The 26,838-nt window shown below is 35.7% G+C and overlaps 2 protein-coding genes across 3 annotated transcripts in view; both read left to right on the top strand.

The window, feature by feature from the left end:
- Nucleotides 1-26,838, top strand: part of DIAPH2 (diaphanous related formin 2) — a 969,789-nt gene that overhangs the window by 231,080 nt on the left and 711,871 nt on the right. For both annotated transcript variants that reach the window (XM_065914818.1, XM_065914819.1), the window contains one exon: nucleotides 11,732-11,871. In XM_065914818.1, coding sequence (XP_065770890.1) covers nucleotides 11,732-11,871 — 140 coding nt within the window. The remainder of the gene's footprint in view (nucleotides 1-11,731; nucleotides 11,872-26,838) is intronic.
- On the top strand, nucleotides 14,167-14,951 carry RPA4 (replication protein A4). The gene is given in 4 exon segments (XM_065915282.1): nucleotides 14,167-14,431; nucleotides 14,434-14,627; nucleotides 14,630-14,911; nucleotides 14,913-14,951. Coding segments are annotated over 4 exon segments (780 nt in total).

Below are 26,838 nucleotides of genomic sequence, written 5' to 3' on the forward strand. Positions count from 1 at the left end.
GCACAAAAACCTGAGCTTGGAGTTCATAGCTGTTTTGTTCATAATAGACAAAAATTGGAAACAAGACTTCCCTGGTGGTCCAGCAGTTAAGAATCCACCTGCCAATGTAAGGGTCATAGGTTCTATCCCTGGTCTGGGAACTATGATCCCACATGCTGGGGGCAACAAAGCCCGTGCGCCACCCGCTACTGAGCCTGAGCACCTTAAAACCCATGCTCCGCAACAAGAGAAGCCACTGCAATGAGAAGCTTTGCACCGCAACTAGAGTAGGCCTTGCTCATTGCAACTAGAGAGAGCCTATGAGCAGCCAAGAGAAACCTGTGCACAGAAATGGAGACCCGGGGCTGCCCATCCCCCCAAAAATCCCTAAACTTAAAAAACAACTGGAAACAACCTGAATGTTCTCAGTGGGTGAATGGCTCAATAATTGTAGTATATCCATACCATGGGCTATTGGCAATAAACAGGAATAAACTACTGATAATCTGGAATTATTTGTATGACTCTCCAGGGCATTATGCTAAGTGAAAAAAACTCATGCCAAAAGTTTGCCATATAATTGCCTTTATATGACATTCTTGCAAGGACAAAATTACAGAAATGAATAGATTAGTGGTTGCCAGGAGGGGAGGGTTATGGGAGGGATTTGAGTGTGGTTATAAAAGGGCAAAATGAGGCATCCTTGTGGCAATGAGATTATTCTGTATCTTGACTTTGGTGGTGGGATACACGAATCTCGTGACTCAAATGGTAAAGAATCCACCTGCAATGCAGGAGATCTGGGATTGATTCCTGGGTCAGGAAGATTCCCTGGAGAAGGGAATGGCAACCTACTCCAATAATCTTGCAGGGGAAAGTCCATGGGCAGAGGACCCTGGCAGGCTAAAGTCTATGGTGTCACAAAGAGTCGGACACGACTGGAATCTACAGGTGATCAAGTTGCAAAGAACTAAAATACACACACACACATACATGCAAGTGCAAGATAAACTAAGGAACTCTCAGAAATAGGTGGGTTTTCTCAATGTCAGTATCCCAGTTGAGATATTGTAATATAGTTTTGCAAGACGTCATCACCGGGTGAAAACAGAGGCTCTCTGAATTTCTGTTATAACTGGATGCATATTTAAATTATCTCAAAATGTTTAATTAAAACACCTAGACTGTAATGGGCTTTCTTCAAAAGATTTGTTAAATACCAGGATAAAGTGTCGTCTCATATAACTAGGGGAAATTTGAAGAAATGGTGGTGTTTTAATATACCACCACAAATGTGTGGTATGCATGTATCATAGGAAAGTATCTGTGACTTCTATTAGTTACAGTGACCAAGTTGTACGTGCTACTTATGCCACTATGGTCTGTTGCCTGCATTCATAATTGAAAGAGATGACCTAAATTCAAGTCAGTGATTACTGAAAATAAAGATGTCATGTTTTCCTTTCCAGTTTACATACTCCATGAATTGGGACCCAGAGTTAAGAAACCCCTGGCTTACTTTTTCTCTGTTTAGATTTCATTATCTGATATATCTCTGGGGCTTCCGTCAAATGAAAGATAAACATAATGCTTAAACTTTCTTTTATTTAGTGGGTGGTGATAAGGTCTCATAAAAAATGCTAGTAGGCACACTTTACAGTTTTAGAGATTTACTGGGTGTCCATTCACTCATATGTACATTGTTCATTATAATTGATAAATACTAGTTTTAAAAGGCAAGTATGAATAGATTTTAAGTATGGTGTAGAGTGCATGTTTATTGTATTTGATATGAAAAAGAACCATGTAATACTGATTGCTTATTACACAAATTTTGAATATCATTAAATAGTTTAAATTCTAACAAATCATCTAATGGTGGTTTCAGTTCATTTCAGTTCAGTTCAGTCACTCAGTCGTGTCTGACTCTTTGCGACCCCATGAATCGCAGCACGACAGGCCTTCCTGTCCATCACAAACTCCCAGAGTCTACCCAAACCCATGTCCATTGAGTCGGTGATGCCATCCAGCCATCTCATCCTCTGTCGTCCCCTTCTCCTTCTGCCCCCAATCCTTCTCAGCATTAGGGTCTTTTCCAATGAGTTAACTCTTCGCATGAGGTGGCCAAAGTACTGGAGTTTCAGCTTCAACATCAATCCCTCCAATGAACACCCAGGACTAATCTCCTTTAGGATGGACTGGTTGGATCTCCTTGCAGTCCAAGGGCCTCTCAAGAGTCTTCTCCAACACCACAGTCCAAAAGCATCAATTCTTTGGTGCTCAGCTTTCTTCACAGTCCAACTCTCACATCCATACACGGCTACTGGAAAAACCATAGCCTTGACTCGACGGGCCTTTGTTGGCAAAGGTGGTTTAACTTTTCATTATTACTGTCTCTGAGAGTATCTCGATCAGATAAGGCTGTTGTTTTACAAGAAATGAAATTTAGTGTTTAGGGGTCAATACTCCACTTATTAAAATAGCACCCTTTTATCTTGATCAGTGATAAAAATTAAAATTTATTGTGTGTTTAACTGAGTAATTATTTCGTGTTATTATGAACTATTTTCTTCTATAGTCTACAGATTAAATATGTGTTTTACAACAGAAGATATAAAAATAGGACCACTGAATTTAAATAAATGTTTTCAGGTTTCCTTGTGTACTTGACATTTCTAATAGTACATGTGCTGAAAGAATGATTTAAGTATTCATTCTGAAATGGTCTTGTGTGTGTGTGTTAGTCACTCAGTCGTGTCTGACTCTTTGTGACCCCATGGATTGTAGCCCACCAGACTTCTATGTGCATGGGATTCTCCAGGCAAGAATATTGGAGTTGATTGTCATTCCTTTCTCCAGAGGATCTTCTTGACCCAGGGATCAAACCCTGGTCTCCTGTGCCATAGGCAGATTCTTTACCATTTGAGCTACAGGGAAGTCTTGAAATGGTCTTAGATTCTGTAATTTGTAGGTAAAATGCTTAATCTGTTATTTAATATGTTAAAGCTTCAATAAGTAAACAATAAATGTTTTCTTATAGAAAACCTTTTACTTAAAACATTTTAGCTAATTAAACTTAGTTAAATCCTTTTGAGACATATTGTATGTATAATCTGAAGAATGATGATGGTTTTACACTGTACCTCTTAACCCCCTTCACTTATTTTGCCCATCTTCCTATCATCCTCCTCATGACAACCACCACTTTGCTTCTGTATTCTATGAGTCTGTTTCTATTTTGTTTTGTATGTTTGTTTATTTTGTGTTTTAGATTCCACATACAAGTGAAATTATGCAGTATTTGTCCTTCTCTGTCTGACTGAGTCCTAATATATTCTGTAGGAGCTACATATAATAATATTGATCCTAATATTCTGTACAATCAACCATGTTGTGGCAATGGCAAGAGTTTATTCTTTCTATGGCTGAATAATGTTCCATGTATATATAAATATGGCACATTTCCTTTATTCATTCATCTATCAAGAGGCACTTAGGTCACTTCCATATCTTGGCTATTATAAATAATGCTGCACTGAATGTAGGGGTACATGTTTTAGCGTTAATGTGAAGCCATGCTTGCATCCCTGGAATGAATTCCACTTGATCATGGTGTGTGATATATTTTTAATATACTGTTGAACTTGGTTTGTTCATATTTTTTTTAAGAATTGAAGACCATTAATCAAAACTTTGTCATTTTCAGTATTTTTGAAACCTTTTTATTTTGTATTGAGGTACAGCCAGTTAACAATGTTGAGATAGTTTCAGGTGAAAAGTGAATGTACTCAGCCATATATATATACATGTATCCATTCTCCCCCAGACTCCCTCCCATTCAGGCTGCAAAATAACATTGAATAAAGTTTCATGTTCTGTACAGTAGGTCCTTGTTAGTAATGGTTTGCTCATATTTTGTGAGGATTTTTTCAACTGTGTTCATCAAGGATATAGGCTTGTGATTTTTTTTTTTTATTGTTGTATCTTTATTTGGTTTTGGTATGAGTAATGATGGCCTCATAAAATAAGTTTGGAAGTGCTCCTTCCTGTTTAGATTTTGGGAATAATTTGAAAAAGATAGGCATTAACTCTTCTTTAAATGTTTGGTAAAATTCAACTGTGAAGCCATCTAAACTTGAACTTTGTTTGGAGTTCTTTGATTACTGATTCAATTTAATCACTAGTAATTTACCTATTCAGATTTTCTATTTTTTCATGACTGAATCTGGGAAGATTTTGTGTTTCTAGGAATTTATTCATTTCTTTTACTTGTCTAATTTGTTGGTATATAATTGTTCTTAGTAATCTCCTATCGTTTGTATTTTTGTGCTTTTGCTTGTAAATTCTCTTTCATTCACGATTTTATTTATTTGGGTCCCCTCTGTTTCTTTCTTGATGAATCTAGCTAACAGCTTGTCAATTTTAATTGTGGTTTCAAAGAACCAGCTCTTTGTTTTATTAATTTTTTCTTTCTTTCTTTCTGTAGTTCCTATTTCATTTATTTCCTATTTGATCTTTATTATTTCCTTCCTCTACCAGCTTTGGTTTCATTTTCTTCTTATTTTTCTAGTTCCATTAAATGTAATGTTAGGTTTGTTTGTTTCTTGGGATAGGCCTGTATTGCTGTGAGTTTAGCTCTTAGATTGGCTTTTCCTGTGTCCCAAAGATTTTGGAATGTTCTCTTTGCACTTGTATTGTTTCAAGGTATTTTTTGACTTGTTTTTTGCATTCTTTGTTGACCCATTGGTTGTTAATAGCACTTTGTTTAATCTCCCTGTTTTTTCTTTTCCAGTTTTTTGTTATTGATTTCTAGTTTTATATCCTTGTGCAAAAGATGCTTCATATGATTTCAGTCTTAGTAAAATTTTTGGGCTCCAAAATCACTGCAGATCGTGACTGCAGCCATGAAATTGAAAGACGCTTACTCCTTGGAAGGAAAGTTATTACCAACCTAGATAGCATATTAAAAAGCAGAGAAATTACTTTGCCAACAAAGGTCCGTCTGGTCAAGGCTATGGTTTTTCCAGTGGTCATGTATGGATGTGAGAGTTGGGCTGTGAAGAAAGCTGAGCGCTGTAAAATCAATGCTTTTGAACTATGGTGTTGGAGAAGACTCTTGAGAGTCCCTTGGATTGCAAGGAGATCCAACCAGTCCATCCTGAAGGAGATCAGTGCTGGGTGTTCTTTGGAAGGACTGATGCTGAAGCTGAAACTCCAATACTTTGGCCACCTTATGCGAAGAGTTGACTCATTGGAAAAGACCGTGATGCTGGGAGGGATTGGGGGCAGGAGGAAAAGGGGACGACAGAGGATGAGATGACTGGATGGCATCACCGACTCAATGGGCATGAATTTGAGTAAAGTCCAGGAGCTTGTGATGGACAGGGAGGCCTGGCGTGCTGTGATTCATGGGGTCGCAAAGAGTCGGACACGACTGAGCAACTGAACTGAACTGAAATTTTGAGACTTGTTTTCTTTCCTTACATATGATCTATCTTGGAGAATGTTCCATGTGCACCTGAAAACAATGTGTATTCTGCTGTTTTTAGATGCAGTGTCCTGTATATATATTAAGTTCATCTTGTCTAGTGTGTTTTTTAAGGCTAATGTTTCCTTACTGATCTTCTATCTGTATGATCTATCCATTGATATAAGGATAGTAGGCTCTTAAAGTCCTGCACTGTTATTGTATTGTTATCTCTTTATTCCCTCATCTCTGTGAATATGTGCTTTATATATTTAGGTTCTTCTTTGTTAGGTGCATAAATATTTATAAATGTTATATCTTCTTGTTGGATGGACTGCTTTATTGTTATGTAATGCCCTTCTTTGAGTTTTGTTACTGTTTCTGTTTTAAAGTCTATTTTGTCTGATATAAATCTTGCTACCCAACCTTCCTTTTCATTTCTGTTTGCACAGTATATCTTTTTCCATCCCCTTATTTTAAGTCTGTGAATGTCTTTAGGTTTTAAGTTAGTCTCCTGTAGGCAGCGTTATTATTATACCTGTAGAAAGGTATTATTTTTTCTTCTGTTCAGCTACTCTATGTCTTTTGATTAGGCCATTTATTCCATTTAAGGTAATTATTGATAGGTAGAGTATTCCATTTAAAGTAAATGATAGATAGATATTTATTGTAATTTGTTAGTTGTTTTCTGGCAGGCTTTGTAATTCCTTTCTGTTTTTTCTTTTTATTCTTTTGTGATTTGACTGTTAGATTCCTTTCTCATTTTCTTTTATTTTTATTTTTTCCCTTTCTCATTTTCTTTTTTGTATTTACTGTAATTATTTTTGTGTGGTTACTGTTAGGTTCACATAAGTTTATAGCATTCTCTATTAAGTTAATCGTAACTTAATTTTGAACACATTCCAAAACCTTATATTTCCCCCTCATGTCTTATGTTTTAATTGACACAGTTTACATCTATATTTCATGCATCCTTTAATTACTGGTTTTAAAAATAGTACTACTCCTTTTGTCTTTTACCCTTCATACTTGCTTTGTAAGTGATTGCTCCACTATGCTTATTATTTCTTTATGTTTTCCAATGAGATTTTTACTTAGATATGTGTTCTTATTATCAATTAGTTCTTTTCTTTTTAGCTTACTGAATTCCCTTTAACATTTCTTGTCAGACTGTCTTGATGGTGAATAATTCCTTTTGCTTTTGCTTCTCTGGAAACCTCTTAATTTCTCCTTTGATTTTGTATGATTGCCTCGTTTAGAGAATTTTTGGTTAGCAAGTTTTTCCTTTAGCATTATTCCTATATCTTGCCACTCCCTTCTGATCTGTAAAGTTTCTGCAAAAAATCTACTGATAGCCTTATGGGATTTCCTTTGTATCAAATAAGTTGCTTTTATCTTTCTCTTTTTAAGATTCTATCTTTATCCTTTACTTTTTTCATTGTAATTATAATGCATCTAATTTTTTTTTTCTTTTTGGGTTCATATTATTCGGAATTTTCTGGAGTTTTTGGACCTGGATATCTGTTTCTTTCCACAGATTCAGGAAGTTTTCAGCCATTATTTGCTCAAATAATTTTTCTGGCTTCTTGTCTCTTCTTTTTCTGTGACCTCAATGATGCAGATACTATTCTGCTTGATGTTAAGATATGTTCTTTTATTCTACGTTTTACATTTGACCTCTGAAAGGTCTTAATTATAAACTATGTGTCCTGCAATGAGAAATGACACTATATGAATTTATCTTGTGATACTACTTTTCTATGTTTTTATCTCACAGACATTAAATGGATAATAATAGTATATTTTACAGTATATTTTCATGCAATTAAATTGTCAGTGCAAATTGCATATAAATTGTTTGAAATGTTGTAGTAATATATTTGTTTTAAAGTACCTTTTATATTTTAGGAATAAATTAATCATCTCTAATAACTTCCATTTACAAGATATTTTTCTTATATAATAGAGAGAGGTCACCTAAAGTTTTAACAGCATATTCAACTTTTTATAGCCCACCAGAAACATCACTTTTAGAATAAATATGTAGATCAACTTGTATTGTGCACATGTTTTTTGTTTCATTTTCTACTGGAATTCATGGAACTGATGATAAGGGAAATGGCTTTCTATTTCTTATGCATTTAAACTTATAGGAGCATCTCAAAAACAATACTGTGAACCTTTTTAGATATAATTTCAAATTTGTTAATCTGTAACATTGCTTTTTTCAGAAAACTGCAGTCAAAGACAAGACACTCACTTGGTTGAAGTAGCTAAAGTAGCCTGACTACATTAGAGTTTATAAATCATGGTCAATAAGAATAATGATATTACTGCTTTCATGACAATAATATTGTCCTTCCTTTTTGAAGATGATACCATTTATAGTAATTGGTATTTGTGCGCACTCTGTAGTTGAAAAGACTTGTGTCCAATTAGTTTTTCCCAGTGTCTGCAGCAAGACACCTTTACAGCTTAGAATGTGGAACCTTTCCTCTATTTATAAGTAAGTCTTTATTTACATTAGAGAATGACAGGTCATACTCAGACCGAGTCAATTTTAAATCAGAAGTGGTATCTCCACTGCAGTTTTAAAATATCTTTTTAGAATATTGCTTGTCTGATTTTGATACATAAATTTCATATTAGAGTAGGATGATTGTAAACTGAACCAAAGTTTCTTTTGGTCCTTTGTGTAGTGTTTTAGAATAATACAAACACAGTTATACTGACAAGTATCTCCATTCTAATGATTTTCAAATTAAGGAATGGTTTCAAATTAGGAAAGCTCTTTGTTCACCTAGCTTTGGAATAGCATGATGTGTGCTAATTGCTAACTTTGTCTGCATTATTTTTTAAAGATCAAATGGGCACAGTGGTAATTTTCATTAATCTCATACAGAGCAGCTAATTAAAATTTCCATTATTATCCATCCATTATCTAGTTGTTTCCTTTGTTCAGTATCAGAACAGGATGTTAATAATAAGCCATTCTTGTGTTACAGCTCTATTAAATATAGTGAGAATTAGTTTAATCTATTGCACTGTTTTGTTTTTGTTTTTAGGTGATTTCTTTAATATTATGTTGTACCATATTGATTACTCTGAAGATACTTTGACATTTTGTAATAGAGATTTCAGAATTAAATATACTTGTTGCTATTTTTTTTTTTTTTTTTTACAAAATGTTGTGAATAAGTGACATAAAGTTAAAGAAAAAAAGTAACCCAAGGACCAAAATGTTGGTGTTTTATCCTCACAATCTCATTAATTACCTGTAGTTAGGATCATGTATATCAATATGATTCCCTATTTCTATAATGGGAGTATTAAAAGAGCTGGGGTTTAAGGGCCAGTCCAACCTTTCTATGCTGTTTCTATCATGTTTTCATAATTCTCAAATGTGAACTAATGTTATAACCCCAAAGTCCTTCTAAGCTTGTTAAAAGGCATTTGTTCTGTAAAGTTATATACTTTGTCTTGCTCCATTATATTGTTTGTTTTCATTCTGTATAACCATAGAGTATCCTCAGTTATTAAATTTAAACCAGTTTCTAAGTCTTGAGGGAGAGGTCAGTCCCAAGGTGATAGACTGACCCAGTGGTTCCATAATCTCTCACCCACAACCATGTAGCAGAAGAGAAGTAACGTTTTCTCAGTACCTTACTCTATCTATAGTACAACATACATAGGTTTGTGTTTGCTCAGTCATGTTTGAGTCTTTGTGACCCCGTGGAGTTTAGCCCACCAGGCTCCTCTGTCCATGGACTTTCCCAGGCAAAGATACTGGAGCAGGTTGCCATTTCCTCCTCTGGGGAATCTTCCCAACTCAGGGATTGAAGCCTCATCTCTTGTGTCTCCTGCATTGGCAGGCAGATGCTTTATCACTGAGCCACGTGGGAAGCCACAGCATATATGAAATGTTTCTTGTTTTTGGCACTTTGATATGCATTGTCTTACTTAATCCTCATAACAAACATGAGGGATTGGTATTTATTACCCCTGAATCAAGCATGAGCAAACAATTTTTATAGAGATCCGTTCAGTCATCTGAGCAAAGATTACCCAAAAGGTAAATGAGGGAGTCTTGATGCATACCCAGGGGCAGTTTGAGTCATTCCCAGCATACCATATACTATCTAAAGTTACCTTATGCTAGCATCTCTGAATATATTATAATGGAATGTCTCAGAACTGTAATATTCTGTAGTGAAACTAAACTGAATTTGAAAGCTTTGGCATGTTGAAGGTCATCAGGCATTCACCTGTTTGGTTATTCACGCTTCATATATCCATCACTCATTCAAGGAATATATGTTGAGTACTTAACTCTGTGCCAAGCACTGTGTTAAGACCTAGAGATAGAGCAGTGAACAAGTTAGGCAAGTTTCCTGCTTTGTGGAGCTTATATTTTAATGAGAAGTACACAGTAAACAAGTATATAAAGCAGTAAACTTATATAAAGCTAATAGGATAAGTGAGATTTAAAATGATGTTGTGATGGTAAGTGCAGTGTTAAGGGGGGAAGACTGGTGGGATGAGACATAAATGATGAGAACCAACAGTGGAGAGGCCAGAGTCTTCCAGGCAGAGAAAATGGCAAATACAAAGATCGTTCTACAAGAATAAGCCCTGTATAGATAAAGCCTCCAGGGGAGGATCAGTATGGCCTTGTCATTCATTAATTGAGAAAATAAATTTGGGAGTCCTATGAAAGTGGAATGTGACTTCAGATCTGCAAAATTGTATACTGTAAATGTTTACTTGCTACTCCTTGTGGATCTGTAGCCTTAAGAGCTGGGCAAATAAGTTACAGAAATGTGGAAATGATTTCAAGGTGATGGTTTTACTTACTGTGTCATGTATATGGTGATTTATTCAGTAGACTTCCTTAATATCTACTATCCAACTGGAGTGAAAATATGAAATTGTATTCCTTGTTCTGTAATTATTATGGACAGATTCAGTAATGGCACACTTTTGCTGATGCTCACTAAACACCATCACTGTGTAAGACACTTGGCATACATGGAGTTTCCAGTCTAGAAGAGAAAAAGACACACATAATGACCTCTGCCCCAATGTCTTAAGTGCTATAATAGAGAAAGGGCCATGGTGGTGTAAGGGAATAGTTTTTGAACATGAGACTTTATCAGACTTTAAGCATTTACTATTTAATGGAATAAAAAAAAAAACTCAGACATTAAGAATGATTGACAATTTCTATATCAGGAGGCATTTTCAATAAAAAGCCAAATATTAGGAAACCCTAGGGAATCTATTTCTCATTATTAACATATTGTTTGTTTTTTTTTAAACTCTATATCCTCTAATGACATAAATTCTATCAAATTGGAAAAAAAATTGCTTTCCTTTTCCTAGCTTAGGTACTTAGCAAAAATGGACTGTAATTCATATGAACTTACAAAATGGGCTCCAAGCTAGAGTTTTAATCCAGGGGGATACATTTGTAATATAGGAAAGGGGCAGTTATGGTTATGTAGATCTGGGATCTGAAACTATGAGTTATTAGAACCATGAATGTATTGATGATGTTTTTCTCTCAGCCTTTTTCCCAAACGACTTACATAGTTACGGCAAGGTGATGAAGCTAAGAAGCTGTGATGAGATAATGAGTTCTAGAAATAACCCTGTGTATATTGGAAATTAAGCTAAAAACTAGTGACTATCAGATAAATGCATTTAATGACTTTTAAAGATTAATCTATAGCATGGGAGTAGCATCGTTTGGAAGGAATAGTTGGGAACTGGTGAATGCTTTAGACTAACATGCTAATCAGAGGCTATATTGTTTTACATTTAATTACCATTTCACTTGATTTTGATATTCTGACATATTTCAATAGATTTGGGTTATGTATAATGTTTTGTATTATATTTTGCAGAATAGAAGTAACTAGCAAACTTAATAAAATGATTTCTAGATGTTTGTCCTACGGGTAAAGGAGGACCAGCTAATTTTAATACTAATGCTTGGATTTTAAATTTAAGCATTAATGCTACTGAAGTCCATATTCTGTTCAGGTCATAAGCACCATCAGTGTAATTTTCTTTTAAATGAAGTTGAGGAGAGTGTTGAGGTACATACAACATGTCTTTACCATGTCAATTCTAGATGACCAAAACATTTTAAATGCCTGACACTCTGCATGCATTTTTATAGTAAAAGCTTTACATATTCTATGCACTATTTTATTTTAAAAGTTTTTAATAAAACCTTGTTGTTTGTCTAAAAAAATTTCATTTTTTTTTCCTTTTTAATAGGGAGGACTGAAAAACAGCAAACATGAATGCACCCTGTCTTCACAAGAATATGTTCATGAATTACGATCTGGTATTTCTGATGAGAAACTTCTTAACTGCCTAGAATCTCTGAGGGTTTCTTTAACCAGCAATCCTGTCAGGTCAGTGCTTTTTACTGTTTTGGTGTGATTCATCCTGTTTGCACTGTATATAATTGTTGGGAATTGGGAATATAATCACATCATTTTAACCTCAAGATTTCATGACCAGATGTCTGATGTTAGCTAATAAAACAATGTCTAATTATGAGGTCTAAACATTTAAAAATATATAGTTAATCTGATCTCCAATAATGTGCAATTTTAAGAATACAAGTATTACTTGGATGGTTAAGTCCTCATTGATTATGTAAAATATGGGTCCAGAGGCTAAATATTCACATTTATATGAAAATCTGTGCTCAGATAACAATTATTATATATTTATTTGTAAAATAAATTACATATATGGCTCTGTTATTCTTTTTTAAGAAACTTATTTTAGTTTTGGTTGCATTGGGTCTTCATTGCTGCATGTGGATTTTCCCTAGTTATGGTGAGCAGTGGCTCCTCTTTGTTACAGTATACCGACCTCTCATTGTGGAGGCTTCTCGTTGCAAAGCACAGGCTCTAGGTGCACCAGCTTCAGTAGTTGCAGTACTCAGGCTCAATAGTTGCGGCTTGCAGGCTCTAGAGGTGGGCTCAGTCAGTGGCATGTGGAACCCTCTCAGACCAAAGATTGAACCCATATCCCTGCACTGGCAGGTGGATGCCCATCCACGGTGCCACCAGGCAAGTCTGATATTCCTTTTTAACTTGAGAAGTAAATAGAATTTTGTATTCTCTTACAAGTTTTAGATAATTCACACTTTTATGTAATTTGGGGTAGCAGAAATCAGTTTACTTTTTATTTTTATTTTTTTAATGTGATTATGATATTTCTTTTTTTATTTTTTTCATTTATTTTTATTAGTTGGAGGCTAATTACTTTACAATATTGTAGTGGTTTTTGCCATACATTGACATGAATCAGCCATGGATTTACATGTATTCCCCATCCCAATCCCTCCTCCCGCCTCCCTCCCCATCCCATCCCTCTGGGTCTTCCCAGTGCACCAGCCCTGAGCAGTTGTCTCATGCATCCAACCTGGGCTGGTGATCTGTTTCACCCTTGATAGTATACTTGTTTCGATGCTGTTCTCTCAGAACATCCCACCCTCGCCTTCTCCCACAGAGTCCCAGTCTGTTCTGTACATCTGTGTCTCTTTTTCTGTTTTGCATGTTGGATTATCATTACCATCTTTTTAAATTCCAAAATAAAATAAATAGAATATTAATAAACTCCTTAGAAATCTACACATTTAGGTTATTACCTAGGTATGAAGGCTTTTTAAGGAAGAAGTTCTTGCTAATGGTAGCTTCCAATAACTGGTGTTCTTTTATCAACCATAAAAAGCCTTGAGTTAAATACACTCCATATAAAATGTTTTTATAGGGATAAATAGATTTTCAGTATAATATGAAAATACTCTGGAATCTACTTCCACAGTTACTAAAATATTAGTTTAGAAATTACTGGATGAGTATACAGAAACTGTTATTTCCATTTTATTCTTGGTTTTCCTAATACATGATGGGACTAGTACTTCCCTGACCTATCCACAGAAGCTTGCAAATAATTTAGAGCTCAGTTTTTTTTGTTTGAATTTATGTATAAATTGAGATATCTTATACTATTTATTTTTTACCAGTAATGCATTTGGCAGAATAACTGGAAGAGTGTAATTCTCCAATAAATAGTTTAAAAAGATAATCATAAGATATGACTTGCATTTGGATTTGATAATTATCCAGAGGTGGCTGTCTTGCTATTTTTTCCAGAATGCTTCTGGTTTTAATGATTTGAACATGTGAGTCCTTTGAGGACAGTAGAAGTGGCAGATTCTCCCTTGTCCCTGTCCTGCCACCCTGCTCTGCCGCCGCTGCCTCCTCACACAAACTATACTGAACTTACTGCTCTGAACATTTCTCTTGAACGGTTAATTGAATGAGTGAATAAATGAATCTTTTAGATGTACCTATAGAAGTCATAACATTTAGTAATAAAGTGGGGGCAGGGGAGCCTTGTTAGAATGTATTTTTATAATGATAGCGGAAAAAGTTTGAAATTGCACATGGGTCTTTTAAAATGCAGCAGGACAGGTATCAGACCACCCCAAAGAATTCTTGGGTGAAGTGAGAGGCTGGCAGTTCCAAGTTGACTACAGACAGCTGCATCCTGGCAGCGGATTGGCTCCAGAGTTGCGGGCCTCACAAGCTCGCACTGGGTGGGAGCCATGCTAAAGGCTGGAGCTTGCCTGTGGAACTTGCTAGCTGGAGCCAAAGCCCACTTCCTCTCTTGTGGGAGCTGCCCTGAAAATGAGGAAGAATGGGTTTGGGAGCTATGGCAACATCTCTGCCCCAGGTGGAGCCAGTGGAAGCAGTGACCCGCTGTCTCAGGGCAGGGTAGCTCTTGCTACTAAGTCCACGGGATCCAGGGTGCAAATCCAGGCTATTGTTCCTTGTGTAAACCAACTGCTCACCTCCACTCTGGTTGATAACGTCTTTAAGAATAGAGGAATCAAGATTTCCCATGTTTCTGTCGTGGGAATAATCAGGCAGGCAGAGAAGACTGCAAGTTACTTTAGAAGACTGATGATATGACCACCTTACCTATCGAGGTCTGCCAGTGGGTCGGCAGAGATAAAGCAAAGCAGGAGGTGACTCTGCTTCCAGTGGGAGTATATGCCAAAGTGTTTGGTATCCTCGAACGTTCTGTGGAGATGAAGAGCCTTGAGATGTTGAAAATCCGTGTCCTTGAGGACATGAATGAGTACAGCACACACATATTCTAGAAACGGTCAAGGTACACATGATGCTGGATAACGCCTGCCAAGCGGCCCCTGGGCAAAGTGGCCCGGTTGATCCATCAGAAATGGGTGAGGCCCAGAAGCACAGCGAGCATCACCCCAGTTTTGTCCAGAACGAGGTGCTGCATTTGATTCATGAGTGTCCTCAATAGGAAGGCAAGAGCATTCATGAGCTCCAGACCGAGCTTTGTGACCTGAGCATCCAGACTGTCAAGCAAGCGGTTGATTATCTGACCGTGGAGGGCCACATCTACCCCCACTGTGGATGAGGAGCATTTAAAATCTGCTGATTGAAGCACCGAAAACTTTTTTTCCATTTTCTGAAGACCCTGCCTCCTGTTGTGACTGAGTTTGTTTGACTTTTAGGAAGTAGATTTTTTTAACAGAAGATTGGAATTGGCATCCTTTGGAATCTCACTGCTTTTCCAGCTGCTTTGAACTTAACTGTTTTTCTAACTATATTTGAAGCTTAGAAGGAGATGATGATGAATAAGTTTACTGGCCTTTTTGTAGGATTTACCAATGAGCAGATGAAAACGCTCCTGGATGGATGAATTTGGGGAAGCAAAGGTACAGAAAAGTTGAAAATTATTATTTTCTTGCATGGAAGCTTCTTTTTCCAAAATATCTACCTACTAGGAGAAAATAGATGCAGTCAAGAAGCTGCTTAAGAGACAAAAAAAGTGTTGTTTTTACATAGACTCATTTTCAATGTTTTGATTTATCATCTTATATTCATACTGTTATGCTAAATATAGTAGTTGATTAATTCAGATGAGCTAAAGAAATTAGTTTATGATTTCAGGTACCCAGTTCATGTTCATGTAGTAATCTGCTCTTATTGCCATAAGTTTATGTTTTTTAAAAGATAAAATTATACTACATTTAAATGGCAGGATCAGCTTTGACTTTTTTTCTTAAAGTATAATTGTTTTGAATTCAATGTGGTGATATTTTTTATAAATTACAATCTCTTGTAGTTGCATAGTACACAGATACCAGACTTGATGTAAGTTTTATGTTCTGATGTATTATTTATAGTACTAAATGCTCTGTTTTATGTATAAGATGGTTTTATTCTTATAGGTTAGATGAACAAGTACTTATAGGAATATTATTAAGCTTAACAAGTTTAATGAAAGTTTATGCAAACATTTTATTAAAGCACTTTTGCAAATCTTCATTGTGTGATTTGTTTTCCTAAATTCATTTGAAAAGCCTTTAGTTTTGCTTTTGAATATTAATATTTTAATTATCTAGAGGGATTTTTTTCTCTTCTGTATGTGATGTCAATAACATATGTTGTATCCTTTTTGTAATAATATATTTTAGTATGCATGCATGCTAAGTCACTTCAGTTGTGTTTGACTCTTTGCAACCCTATAGACTGTAGCCTGCCAGGCTCCTCTGTCCATGGGATTGTCCAGGCAAGAATACTGGAGTGGATTGCCATTCCCTTCTCCAGGATATCTTCCCAACTCAGGGATTGAACCTGTATCTTTTTTGTCTCCTGCATTGGCAGGCAGGTTCTTTACCCCCAGTGCCACTTGGGAAGCCCTGCATTTTAGTATAGGTTATATTAAATATGTGAAGCTTTTAAATAATTGAATAAAGTAAGCACTCAGTTGTACATAAACTAAAGATGGTATCTTTCAAGTTACTGGTTTTGTTACATTAGTGGAAAGAAAAATTATATGTATTCATTTAAAAATTATATATATTCATTTAGACAGGTAGAAGAGAAAAGCATTACTTGTCTCAATCAAAAAAGAAGGTGAAAAAACAGAGAAAAGCTCTTAAAAGCCAGCAGTCCAGACTATCAGAACGTGGCCTTTCTTTGCCAATTCTTAGAAAAAATTATAACCAATTGTTGCTTAAATTTACTGAGGTATAAACTAAACTTTTCTTCCTCTTCAAAAGCAATGAAATAAGCAATATTCCTTTGAAAGATGCAAATGGTTAACGTACTATAAAACATGTTTGTTATTTAAATAATCAGGCAATCTTTCCAAATTCTAGTCTCCACAAACAGAAATTCTGAACCATTCTGTTGAAAAGGTTGCCTGCCCTGGGGAAAACCACACTGAGGGAGAGAGACAAGGGGCATATTTCTTCCTCAGAATCTCAGTGCAGAAAGTAGTCTAAGAGACAAAATTCTTTTGTGGTATCACTTATACAGATGCAGGCACCCTGAGATTAGAATCTGACATTTATGACTTGTTAGGTCACTTTGCTAATTGTCAAGTTGACTCAATTGGTGGTTGGATAGGTAGTCAATTTTATCCTCTAGGAATATTCTGTCAGAACCAGGAAAATAGCAACTTAAAAGAAGGGGAAAAAAAAAAAAAAAAGCTTTATTTGGTTGCCTTAGTGCCTGGGAACTGACGCTTCTATGTACACCTGAATTTAAGGCCAGCGAACACCCCCACTCTCTCCCCCATCCTTTGACAGGAACTGTCCTCTCTTTTTGTGACTTGGGGTCCTTTTTAGCTTTGTTAATTACCCTAGCACTTTTCCCCAATTTACACTTCTTGAGCTTTACTGGGATTCTGCTGCAGGTGAGGGACAGCAATAGAAGAATACTAAGTATTCTGGGAATGGAATATATGTGAATGGATGTGAATGGAATGTGATGGAAATCAACAATGTGAATGGAAATCAACAAACATTTTGAGGCAGAAACAAGTGCTAGATTGCCATACGTGCATATTTAGTGCATGTTAGGGTTAGCAGACTTCTCAGATTCATTGTAAATCATCCACTTGGCATGCAGACTTCTTTTTCAATTTTGTTTACACAGTGAATAAACTTGGCCAGTGCGCCCCTTCTTCTCTAGTTCTGCCCTATATGTGAGCCACATCTTTGAGGATAAGATAGAAATCCTGGGGAAATACTGTTGACTATTTTGGGCAGGGACATTTAAGTCTGAGGAGCCTGAAGAACATGATTGATGATTATTAGCCACTGGGGGTTTTCTATAGCTCTTAGACATAAGAAATGTCTGCATTTGTATTAAAGTTGATTCTAAATGGAATAAATAAATTTGAAAATGTTTTCAAGTCAAGGTTTATATTATTGTTACAATTGCCAGTAATGTTTTATCTACTAAATTTAGATTTATATGTTGAGTGTAATCTGAGAACTGTAAATTGTCTTATTTTACAATTTCTATTCACCTTTTATAATGATGAACAAAAGAAGGTAACAACTGCGAATTCTTTTCAGTCATTAAACTTTTAGTAAACATTTACTGTATGCAATAAGAATTAGCTTTCATTTTAATAAGCTTAAATTTAATTGATTTCTTAAATGCTTATTAAAAATTATAATAGTTAACATTGTAACATTTATATAGTACTTATTGTCTGCTAAGTACTGTTCTAAAAGAGAGAATGTGTGTGTAAGTGTGTGTGTGTCCCTGTGACGGCTAGATTTATATTTCCAGCTCAGACTTTTCTCTTGAAATTTAGACATTCGTCTCCAAATGTCTTCCCAGATGCCCTACAGGCATTTTTAAAATATTAAAAAAAATGATAGCAAGAAATACTTACATATATACCATTTATTATCCTTCAAGAAATGTTCTGAGAACTTGAAATACACACATAAAACCAGAGAATCATTATGATTACTATTAATATTGCTCACATTTTATAGATGAGGAACTTGAGGCTCAGAAAGGTTAAGTGATTTGCTCCATTTTAATGCTATATGGCTAGTAACTGTCAGAGCTAAGATTCCAATGCTGGGTCCTTATCCACTTCTTTATAGTACCTCACAATAAGGAAAGTCTTTTAAAATATCCTCCTTTCATTCTTGTCACATACTAAATCTTTTATTTCTTTCATTAAAATTTGCCTGACTTGAGTTTTAAAAAAAAGAACTATGAAATATTTTAGCAACAGGTATAAAGGGGAATATAAAAATGCCTATATTTTTCATCTACCAGTTTAAGAAATAAAGCTTTATTTTTATTATAGTTTTAGAGAACTTAACCATATAACTTGTTAATTTTTAATGACACTATAACACACTGTGCCTGCATTTTTACGGATTAAAAATCATCAGTGATTTAAATGCATTAAACCAATGCATTTATTATTTCAAGTGTAATTGCAATTGTAATTGTAAAGTGTAAATGTAATTGTATCTTAAGACTATATATCATTGCATTGGAAAGCCCTTTTTTAATGACCTCATAGCTCTGTGCTTCCCTAATGGCTCAGCTGGTAAACAATCCACCTGCTATGTGGTAAACCTGGGTTCGATTCCTGGGTTGGGAAGATCCCCAGGAGAAGGAAATGGCTACCAATTCCAGTATTCTGGCCTGGAGAATTCCATGGACTGCATAGTCCATGGGATTGCAAAGAATCAGACACGACTGAGTGACTTTCACTTGCTCCATACATATCGATGATGCTTCTAGTAATTCAAATGCCATCCATATAATATTATTCTGATACATAACTATGTGATAAATTAAGAAAACTTATTTTACTATTATGTGTTAACTTTTTGGTAATACCTTAGGTTGGAGTGGGTCAATAAATAACATTCAATATTATGTAGTTTGTTTTTATATAGCAGATGGATATCCCATAAAGGAATAACAAATTCCCCTTGTCCATTTGGGGTCTGTCCTTATGAAGCTTACATTCTAGTAAGAGAAGTCAGACAGTTAATAAAATAAACATATGTATATACACACACATATACACATATATAAATTGTCAGGTTGAGATCTGTCCTGGGAGAGGATGTTGCTATTTTGTATCATATGACCAGTGATGGCCTCCCTGACTTTAATGACATGTGAACAGAGATCTAAAGTGTGGAAGTGAGCTATGATGTCCACTGGAGGAAGACCACTGTGAGAAACAGGAAAAAACGCAGCAAATGCCTTGCCTGTTCCAGGAATGTCAGAAAGCACAGTGTGGCGGGAGACAGAATTGTGAGATATTGGTAGGACTTTGGCTTTTACTCTGAGTGAGCTGGGAAGCTGTTAGAGGGTTTCGAGGAGAGTAGAGAACCTGACCTGAAGAGATTTTAAAGGGATAACTCTGGGTAGAAGCAGGGAGACATGTTACATGTTGCAATGAAAGAGCTAGAAATTTCACAGAAATTCTAGCGACAGCAGTATAGCTGTGCCTCATGGAGGCTGATATGGAAGGTCACTTGGTATCCCAAGGTAGTCCTAGAACCTGATTATTTTTGTCCTGAGTCTCCAACACAGCAGCAGAAATCCATGGTGCCTCTCCCTGATTCGATCCATTATGAACATGAACTCTACATGAGTCTGCTTTTTTCTCTAACGTTAATTACATGGCCTTCTGTGTACTCCCCATTTTGAATTCTTAATGGGGTGACTCTGGTTCCCATTTGTTTCTGCTCTGGCGCAGGTTTTCATGCCAGGCCACCTCAGCCTGCAGGCCTGCTTAAGCACTGGCCACACCTCTGGTCAGGTGACAGTCCCTAAATGACTCAGGTTTGTCCTTGTGAAGGGAGAGGGGGGCACAGTGATATGGTCCAGCTTGTTTTCACCCCAGAAAGTGTCTCTGGAGAGTGTTCCCTAAGAAGGGGATATGAGCTTGTCAAGTACCCGCCAATACAGGAACTTTATTAAAATAAGAAAGAAAGCTACTATGTGTACGTTTCCTGAAAGTCAAAGATTATGTTTTGTTTGTGCTCTATTTACACATTTAGCTTGATTCCTTGTGGCATTAAGAGTTGAGTGAATGACAAAACGTAAGGAACTGCTACTATGAACTGCCTCTGGTGTTCCTGTGTGTATGTGAGGGTTTGGAGAGCAGAGAAAAAAAAAAAAAGCATCAAAGAGCAACAATGTCCTTAATTTTCCTCTGAGTGTACTGTGAATTCTTACCAAAGTCAAGTAAACCACACCTGAGCAGAGGCCTTTCCTTAGACTTTTATCTACCATTTGACTCTGGACCAAAACTCTTTCTTTTTCCTGATAAAAAGACACTCTCAACCCACCCCTCAAAAAAAAAAAAAAGTGGTGGTGGTGGGATTTGTGTCTACATCATGTGGTTAAAGTTCTGAAAGTACTGTGTAGTATTTTCCCCACCCACAACGAACATTAGCATCGCTTTTTAAAAAGGCTTTTAGAAATCCTGCAGGAAAGAAACATGTTTAAGTTTATTAACTCAGAGCTTCCAAATTAAAAAAAAAAAACTTTTATTCCTTAGACATGCAAATAATCATTCTGTAGTATAAACAATACTTTCTATTTCCATCAGATTTAAACCCACCAACGGTTGTAAGACTTTATCTAACCATCCTCTACTTTAAAACCTCCTTCCCAGAAACCAAAAAAATAACTGATCAAAGCAACAGAGCAAACAACTAATTAGTCTTCCTTTTGGACAGAAACAAACAGGAACAATGAAACAACAACAACAAAATCAGAAAAGGAGAAAACCAAAGTAAGAATAAACCCAAGAAAGAGAGTAATTTGTACAGTGATGAGGAAATTGTATAGAAAACAAAAAAAATAGCACATAGAGGGAAAAATCAACTTGAATGCATCATGTCTTATTTCTTATATAACAGTAAAAGAATCCTTGAAATTCAACAGGAGTCATTAATATTATTGTTCTGTTAATAGTTTCCTAAGACTTCCATAACAGTTACCAAAAACTGGGTGACTTTAAACAACAGAAATGTATTCTCTCACAGTTCAGGTGGCCGGAAGTCTGATATTGACAATCAGGTCCCTCCTAAGGCTGTAAGGGAGGATCTTTAGAGCTTCTTCAACTTACGGCACTTCTTGGCTTGTGGCAGCATAACTCCAGTCTCTGCCTCCTCTGTCACATGGCCTTCTCTGCTTCTCTGTCCTTTGTCTCTTATAACAATGCATGCTAGGTCACTTCAGTCATGTCTGACTCTTTGTGACCAGGCTCCTCTGTCCCTGGGATTCTCCAGGCAAGAATACTGGAGTGGGTTGCCATGCCCTCCTCCAGGGGATTTTCCTGACCCAGGGATTAAATCTGCGTTTCTTATGTCTCCTGCATTGGCAAGCAAGTTCTTTACCAATAAAACCACCTGGGAAACCCTCTTGTAAGAATAATGCTTTAAAAAAAAAAAAGAATACTCTTTATTCACTAGTTTGTTGGATGTTTTAGATTCCACACATCAGTGGTATCATGTAGTGTCTTTCTCTCCCTGACTTACTTTATTTAGCATAATGTGCTCCAAACTCATGGATAGAAATAACAAACTAGTGGTTACCAGTGGGTGGTGGAGAAAAGGGAAGTACAAACTACTTGGTGTAAGATACTGTATAACAAGTGGGACTATAAATGGAAAGTAACCTTTACAGTTGTATAAAAAAATTTAAATACAAAAAATTATAACGGAAAAAAGACTTGGTGGTTAAATGTAAAAAAATGAATTAATTATTAGATATAATCATAATTTCAGTAGGGCATGTAAAAACAATGGAAATAAAAATAATAATGATTTATGCATGGAGATAAATTGCTGTACCTCAAAATAATGAAAATAGCTAATTTAATTATCAGCTTTTGAAATGTATCTAAAAAATCAATAAGTATTGGGTTGGCCAAAAAGAAAAAAAAAATACTCTAATTAGACTTAGGATATAGTTTCCTTTAAAATATTGGAGGAAGTAGTCTCTAAGTCTCTGTTACATAACTATTTTCCAAAGCTGCTATTCTTTAGAATCTGGACATTTGGCCTCTCGTGACTGATTTGCTTCCATACCACAGTTTTAACTGATTTCCTTGTGTTCAGCCCATAGTGAAATGATATTTAAGCACCCATACACACTAATAGTTTTGCTAAACATTCTCAAAGTATAGTCATTTCAGAAAATTAAACACAATCATGTCCATTTCAGTCAATCCCTTTTATAAGCCATCATTAACTGGCCATATCCCAAATCACTCCCTTACTATAAATTCCTTTAACATTTATTTTATACTGTATACATTCACCTGTACCTGCTTATGCTCCATAATAGTTTCATGCATGTATGCTTGCTTTTCTCGGTTAGATTTTAGACTCCTCTGGGGAAGGGAACCTCTTGCCCTCTTATTTGTTTCATGATGGCAGGTACGGTGTAATTTATATACAATAATGTGTGATTTGATGTAGATATTGACCCATCATGAATAACAACCAATGCTTCTCCAGCAGTGAGAATGAGTTTGCATTAATCTGGCTCTATTTTGTGGCCATGCATTTTTAGATGTAATCAGAGAAAAAGAATGAAGCTAACTTCCTCCTCACAGGAGTAAAACCTGTTGGTTTGATTTGAACCATATTCACATATTCATCAGGTATAGATAACATAGCTTGCTTTCCACAGTGCTCTTTTTATGGTTGCATGGTGAGTTAATGAAATTGAATATTTATGTTAGATAGTTAGAATAGGAAAAAGAAGTCCAAAATGGCGGTGGCAAGACAAAGAAAGGATAAAGCCTGGGAAGGTGGAACAAAAGAAAATCTGAGGACCAGAGTGAAAACCTCAGGTGAAACAAACAGCCCTCCTGGCTAGCCCAATTTACATAGGGTAGGATCAGGGGGAGGAGACAAAACATATAAAAAGAGGAGCCAAAATTGAGCCCCTCTGTTTTTTGGGTCGGCCCACCCTCATGCCTAGAGGATGTACTATGCTTTGCTTGCCAAATAAAACTAAACTGTAACACTGGTCTGTTGCTTCAAATCTTTACTGTAGCATGACAGAACCGAGGAAATTATACACTCCTCTGATGTTTACAACTCTGTTTAACACCCTAAAAATCCATGAGTTTTGACTATAAAATAAATCCCACTCTGCTATCACAAATCGAGTTAGACTTTGCACATACCATGGTCTGTGTGTTTCAGAATGAGAACTGTGTTGTTACTTACAGATTTTTGTTCATATTCCTTTACTAAAGTTTATGAAAGGAAGCCGTGTCTGCTGAAAAATGACCAATGAGTTTGAACAATTTTATTCCCAGCCAACCCATTACAGAATGTATAGGTATTTGGCAATATATTTTATGAAGATCCAGAGAAATGTGTAGCAATAAATCATTGTCACTCAGCTTTCTCAACATATGACAAAAACAACAAATATTGGTTTGAAGAATAGTATGAGAGTTGTGGTTGTGTAGAATTCTTTCAGAGTTGTTGCTGAAATTGCCTTATAGATTGAAGGGTATATTATCCCACTGAGAAACTGTTTTTTGTTTGTTTGTTTGTTTTGCTTGGAATCTTAGTTAATCAGCCAAACTGATGGCATAGTGTGTATATTTACCCTTCCTGTGATGATGGCTTCCTCAGCCAGTTTTCAAGCAGGTGAAAACACATAAAATATCTCTTACAGTTTCTGTATGTATAGTTATTTGCATTACCTCTGGCACATTTGTTTTTACTTGATACATTCTAAGTTCCTTTTAGATTTAAACATTTTTGTCTAGCACATTAATATGCATTTTAACATAATCATCGTAATGAAAATAGCTGACTGTTGACAGTAATACAAATTAGGAATAGAAAGTACTTTCTGAATTATGAATGTTAATAACTATTTAAACAGCCTATATTAAATGTATTAAAAGCTTGGCAAAGCACCTGACACTACTTAGAAAGTTAATATAACATTAGATGCAGATCAATACCTTCAGAACATTTTGCGTTGGACTACCTATGAAAAACAGAATAATGAGGGCAATTTTTTATGGTGCAGAAATGTGAATAGGACTTAAAATTGTGAGCATACCTCATAAGGTACCATTATATGCAGCACTGCAAAATCAAGGTTATATTTTAAATTTGTTCGCTTTAACTTTCAAATGCATAAATTGTTTTAGAGGACCCTACTACATTTTTACATACACTAGAAAATAGTAAATTCAGAATAGTTAAGTCAAATTTTATACTTTCTTTTAAAATCTTGGTCAACAATTTATATTAGTGGCAACCATGTTGGCTCATTTAGCTAAGTTGGTCCCATAAATATTCAGTGATATTGAACTTTTATTATATAATATTAGCTTTAAAACAGAATTTTAGCTTAAGGCATTCAGTATTATATCTCATAACAGAACCAAAGTAGATCTATGTGTTCTACATTATTTTCAAAAAGAAAAACATAGGAACAGCAAATACTGACTCAAGTTTCTGAAGTATTGTTTTAGTAAGAAGTTACAGACATTAAAGTAGAATAAATGATGACTCCTATGTTGGCATTATTATATGACATAGGAAGCTCCACCAAGGCAGTACATTTTCTTGTTTAAATGCTGTGTTTTAAATTTGAAAACCAATGTGTATATATAACAATTGTCTAAAGGTGTATAAAATATAGCAGTAGAGTCTAGGCACAATAATTAAATGGATTTCTTAATAGAAGGTGAGCTTCCATTTAAAAATACTTTATATGCGTTTTATTGTATTTTCTATACGTTCAACATTTGCCTTGGGAAGAGAAAGCTTCTAAATATGTGTCATTTGAAACATTTATATTTTGGTTTATATGAATTAATTTAAGTGAAGATCTTGGACACACATTAGTTTTATACACTTATTGTTGTGGGACTCTTACTAAAGCAATTGCAGCTTTCAATAATAGATGCAGATATCCTACTAAGATGTGGATAAACATATAAGCTCCAAGTAAACCTGATAGTTTTGAAAACGCCTAGGACAATGCCAGGTAGTGATTTGAGTATAAAATGGTTCCAGTCTTCCCTGTAGTCAAGGGGGGAAGATGGCAGAATATTAATAGATATAGCTGTTATCTGATGAATGATAGTGCATTTATTGTTTTCAGGGAAGGACATTCTTTCTAATTCTAAGCCAAGAGAATTTTATTTTGTGTTTCTCTAGATGAGACGTATTGGACAGCACAGTAGAACTGAATCTTTGATAGTTTTCCATAAAGTGCAGAGGATTTCGAATGTCCATTTCCTCCATTGAGTTTAAAAAAATAAAGTCATGGTATTTCTACAAAAACCCAGAGTAATAGTACTGATATACAGCTTCCCCATAATCTAAGTTGCTACCAAGATGTACTTGAGAAATGTCCCCAAGGCTCTCCCTCTGGAATATCTATCATCTCTGCTGGACTTTTGATAGGAACTGGATAGCAGACAATTCACGATTAAGATGCCAGCTAGCACCTGGAGTGCAGGTATTCTGTGCAGTCGATTGAAAGAAAATCCTTGTGCAATAGATAACAGTGTTTGCTCTATGACCCTGGCTATTCGACTGGTGTCAGATAATGGGCAGCTCATTTGGGGAGATTTCCCACCTGGTCAGCAAAGCTATATGTGTGTGGCCTCTCACATCAGGCAGTTTAAATCTGAAAATCTTCCATTGAGATGGAATCCATGAAGGGAGAACATAGAAGGGAGGATAACACTGTAGTGCACTTTGAAAATCTAAATCAGCTTCAAGTGAGATGGCTAGCTTAGTAGTTTGCCATATGAATATGAATCTCAAACCTTCCTAAGTCCAGAATCAACCCACTCATATTTGTTAGGTCTGTTTTGCAGCACCCAGCATTACTGAAAATATGCAGATTGTGTCTAATTCTGTTTTGGAGAATGAGGACTGAGTATTGAGTATTGCCCTGAAAGTGAAAGTGAAGCTGCTCAGTTTTGTCCAACTCTTTGCGACCCCATGGACTGTAGCCTGCTAGGTTCCTCTATCCATGGGATTCTCAGGCAACAATATTGGAGTGGGTTATCATTTCCTTCTCTAGGTTTTCATATGTGAATGAGTGTGAAAGTCGCTCAGTCATGTCTGACTCTTTATGACCCCATGGACTGTAGTCCATGGAATTATCCAGGCCAGAATACTGGAGTAGGTAGCCATTTCCTTCTCCAGGGGAACTTCCAATCTAGGGATCAAATCCACATTGCACGTGAATTCTCAGGGTACCATAGCATCCTTAATACTGGCTTCCAAGAGAGTTTCCTGGAGATCATTTCTTAAATTTTTGTATTTAATCTTCATTCATCAAAAAGTATTGAAGACTAAGTGCTAAACTAGAGTGTTAAATGGATTTCAAAAAATTGAGTTATCCATATTTGATATCAAATGCTATCAATTTTGAAATCAAAATTTCCATATTTGAATTAGCATTTGGTTAAGAATAAGAATACCCTGAAATGACTCCAGCACTGAAACTACATTGAGCATTTTT

Source organism: Muntiacus reevesi, chromosome X, assembly GCF_963930625.1.
Source record: "Muntiacus reevesi chromosome X, mMunRee1.1, whole genome shotgun sequence".
In the NCBI taxonomy this organism is placed as follows: Eukaryota; Metazoa; Chordata; class Mammalia; order Artiodactyla; family Cervidae; genus Muntiacus; species Muntiacus reevesi.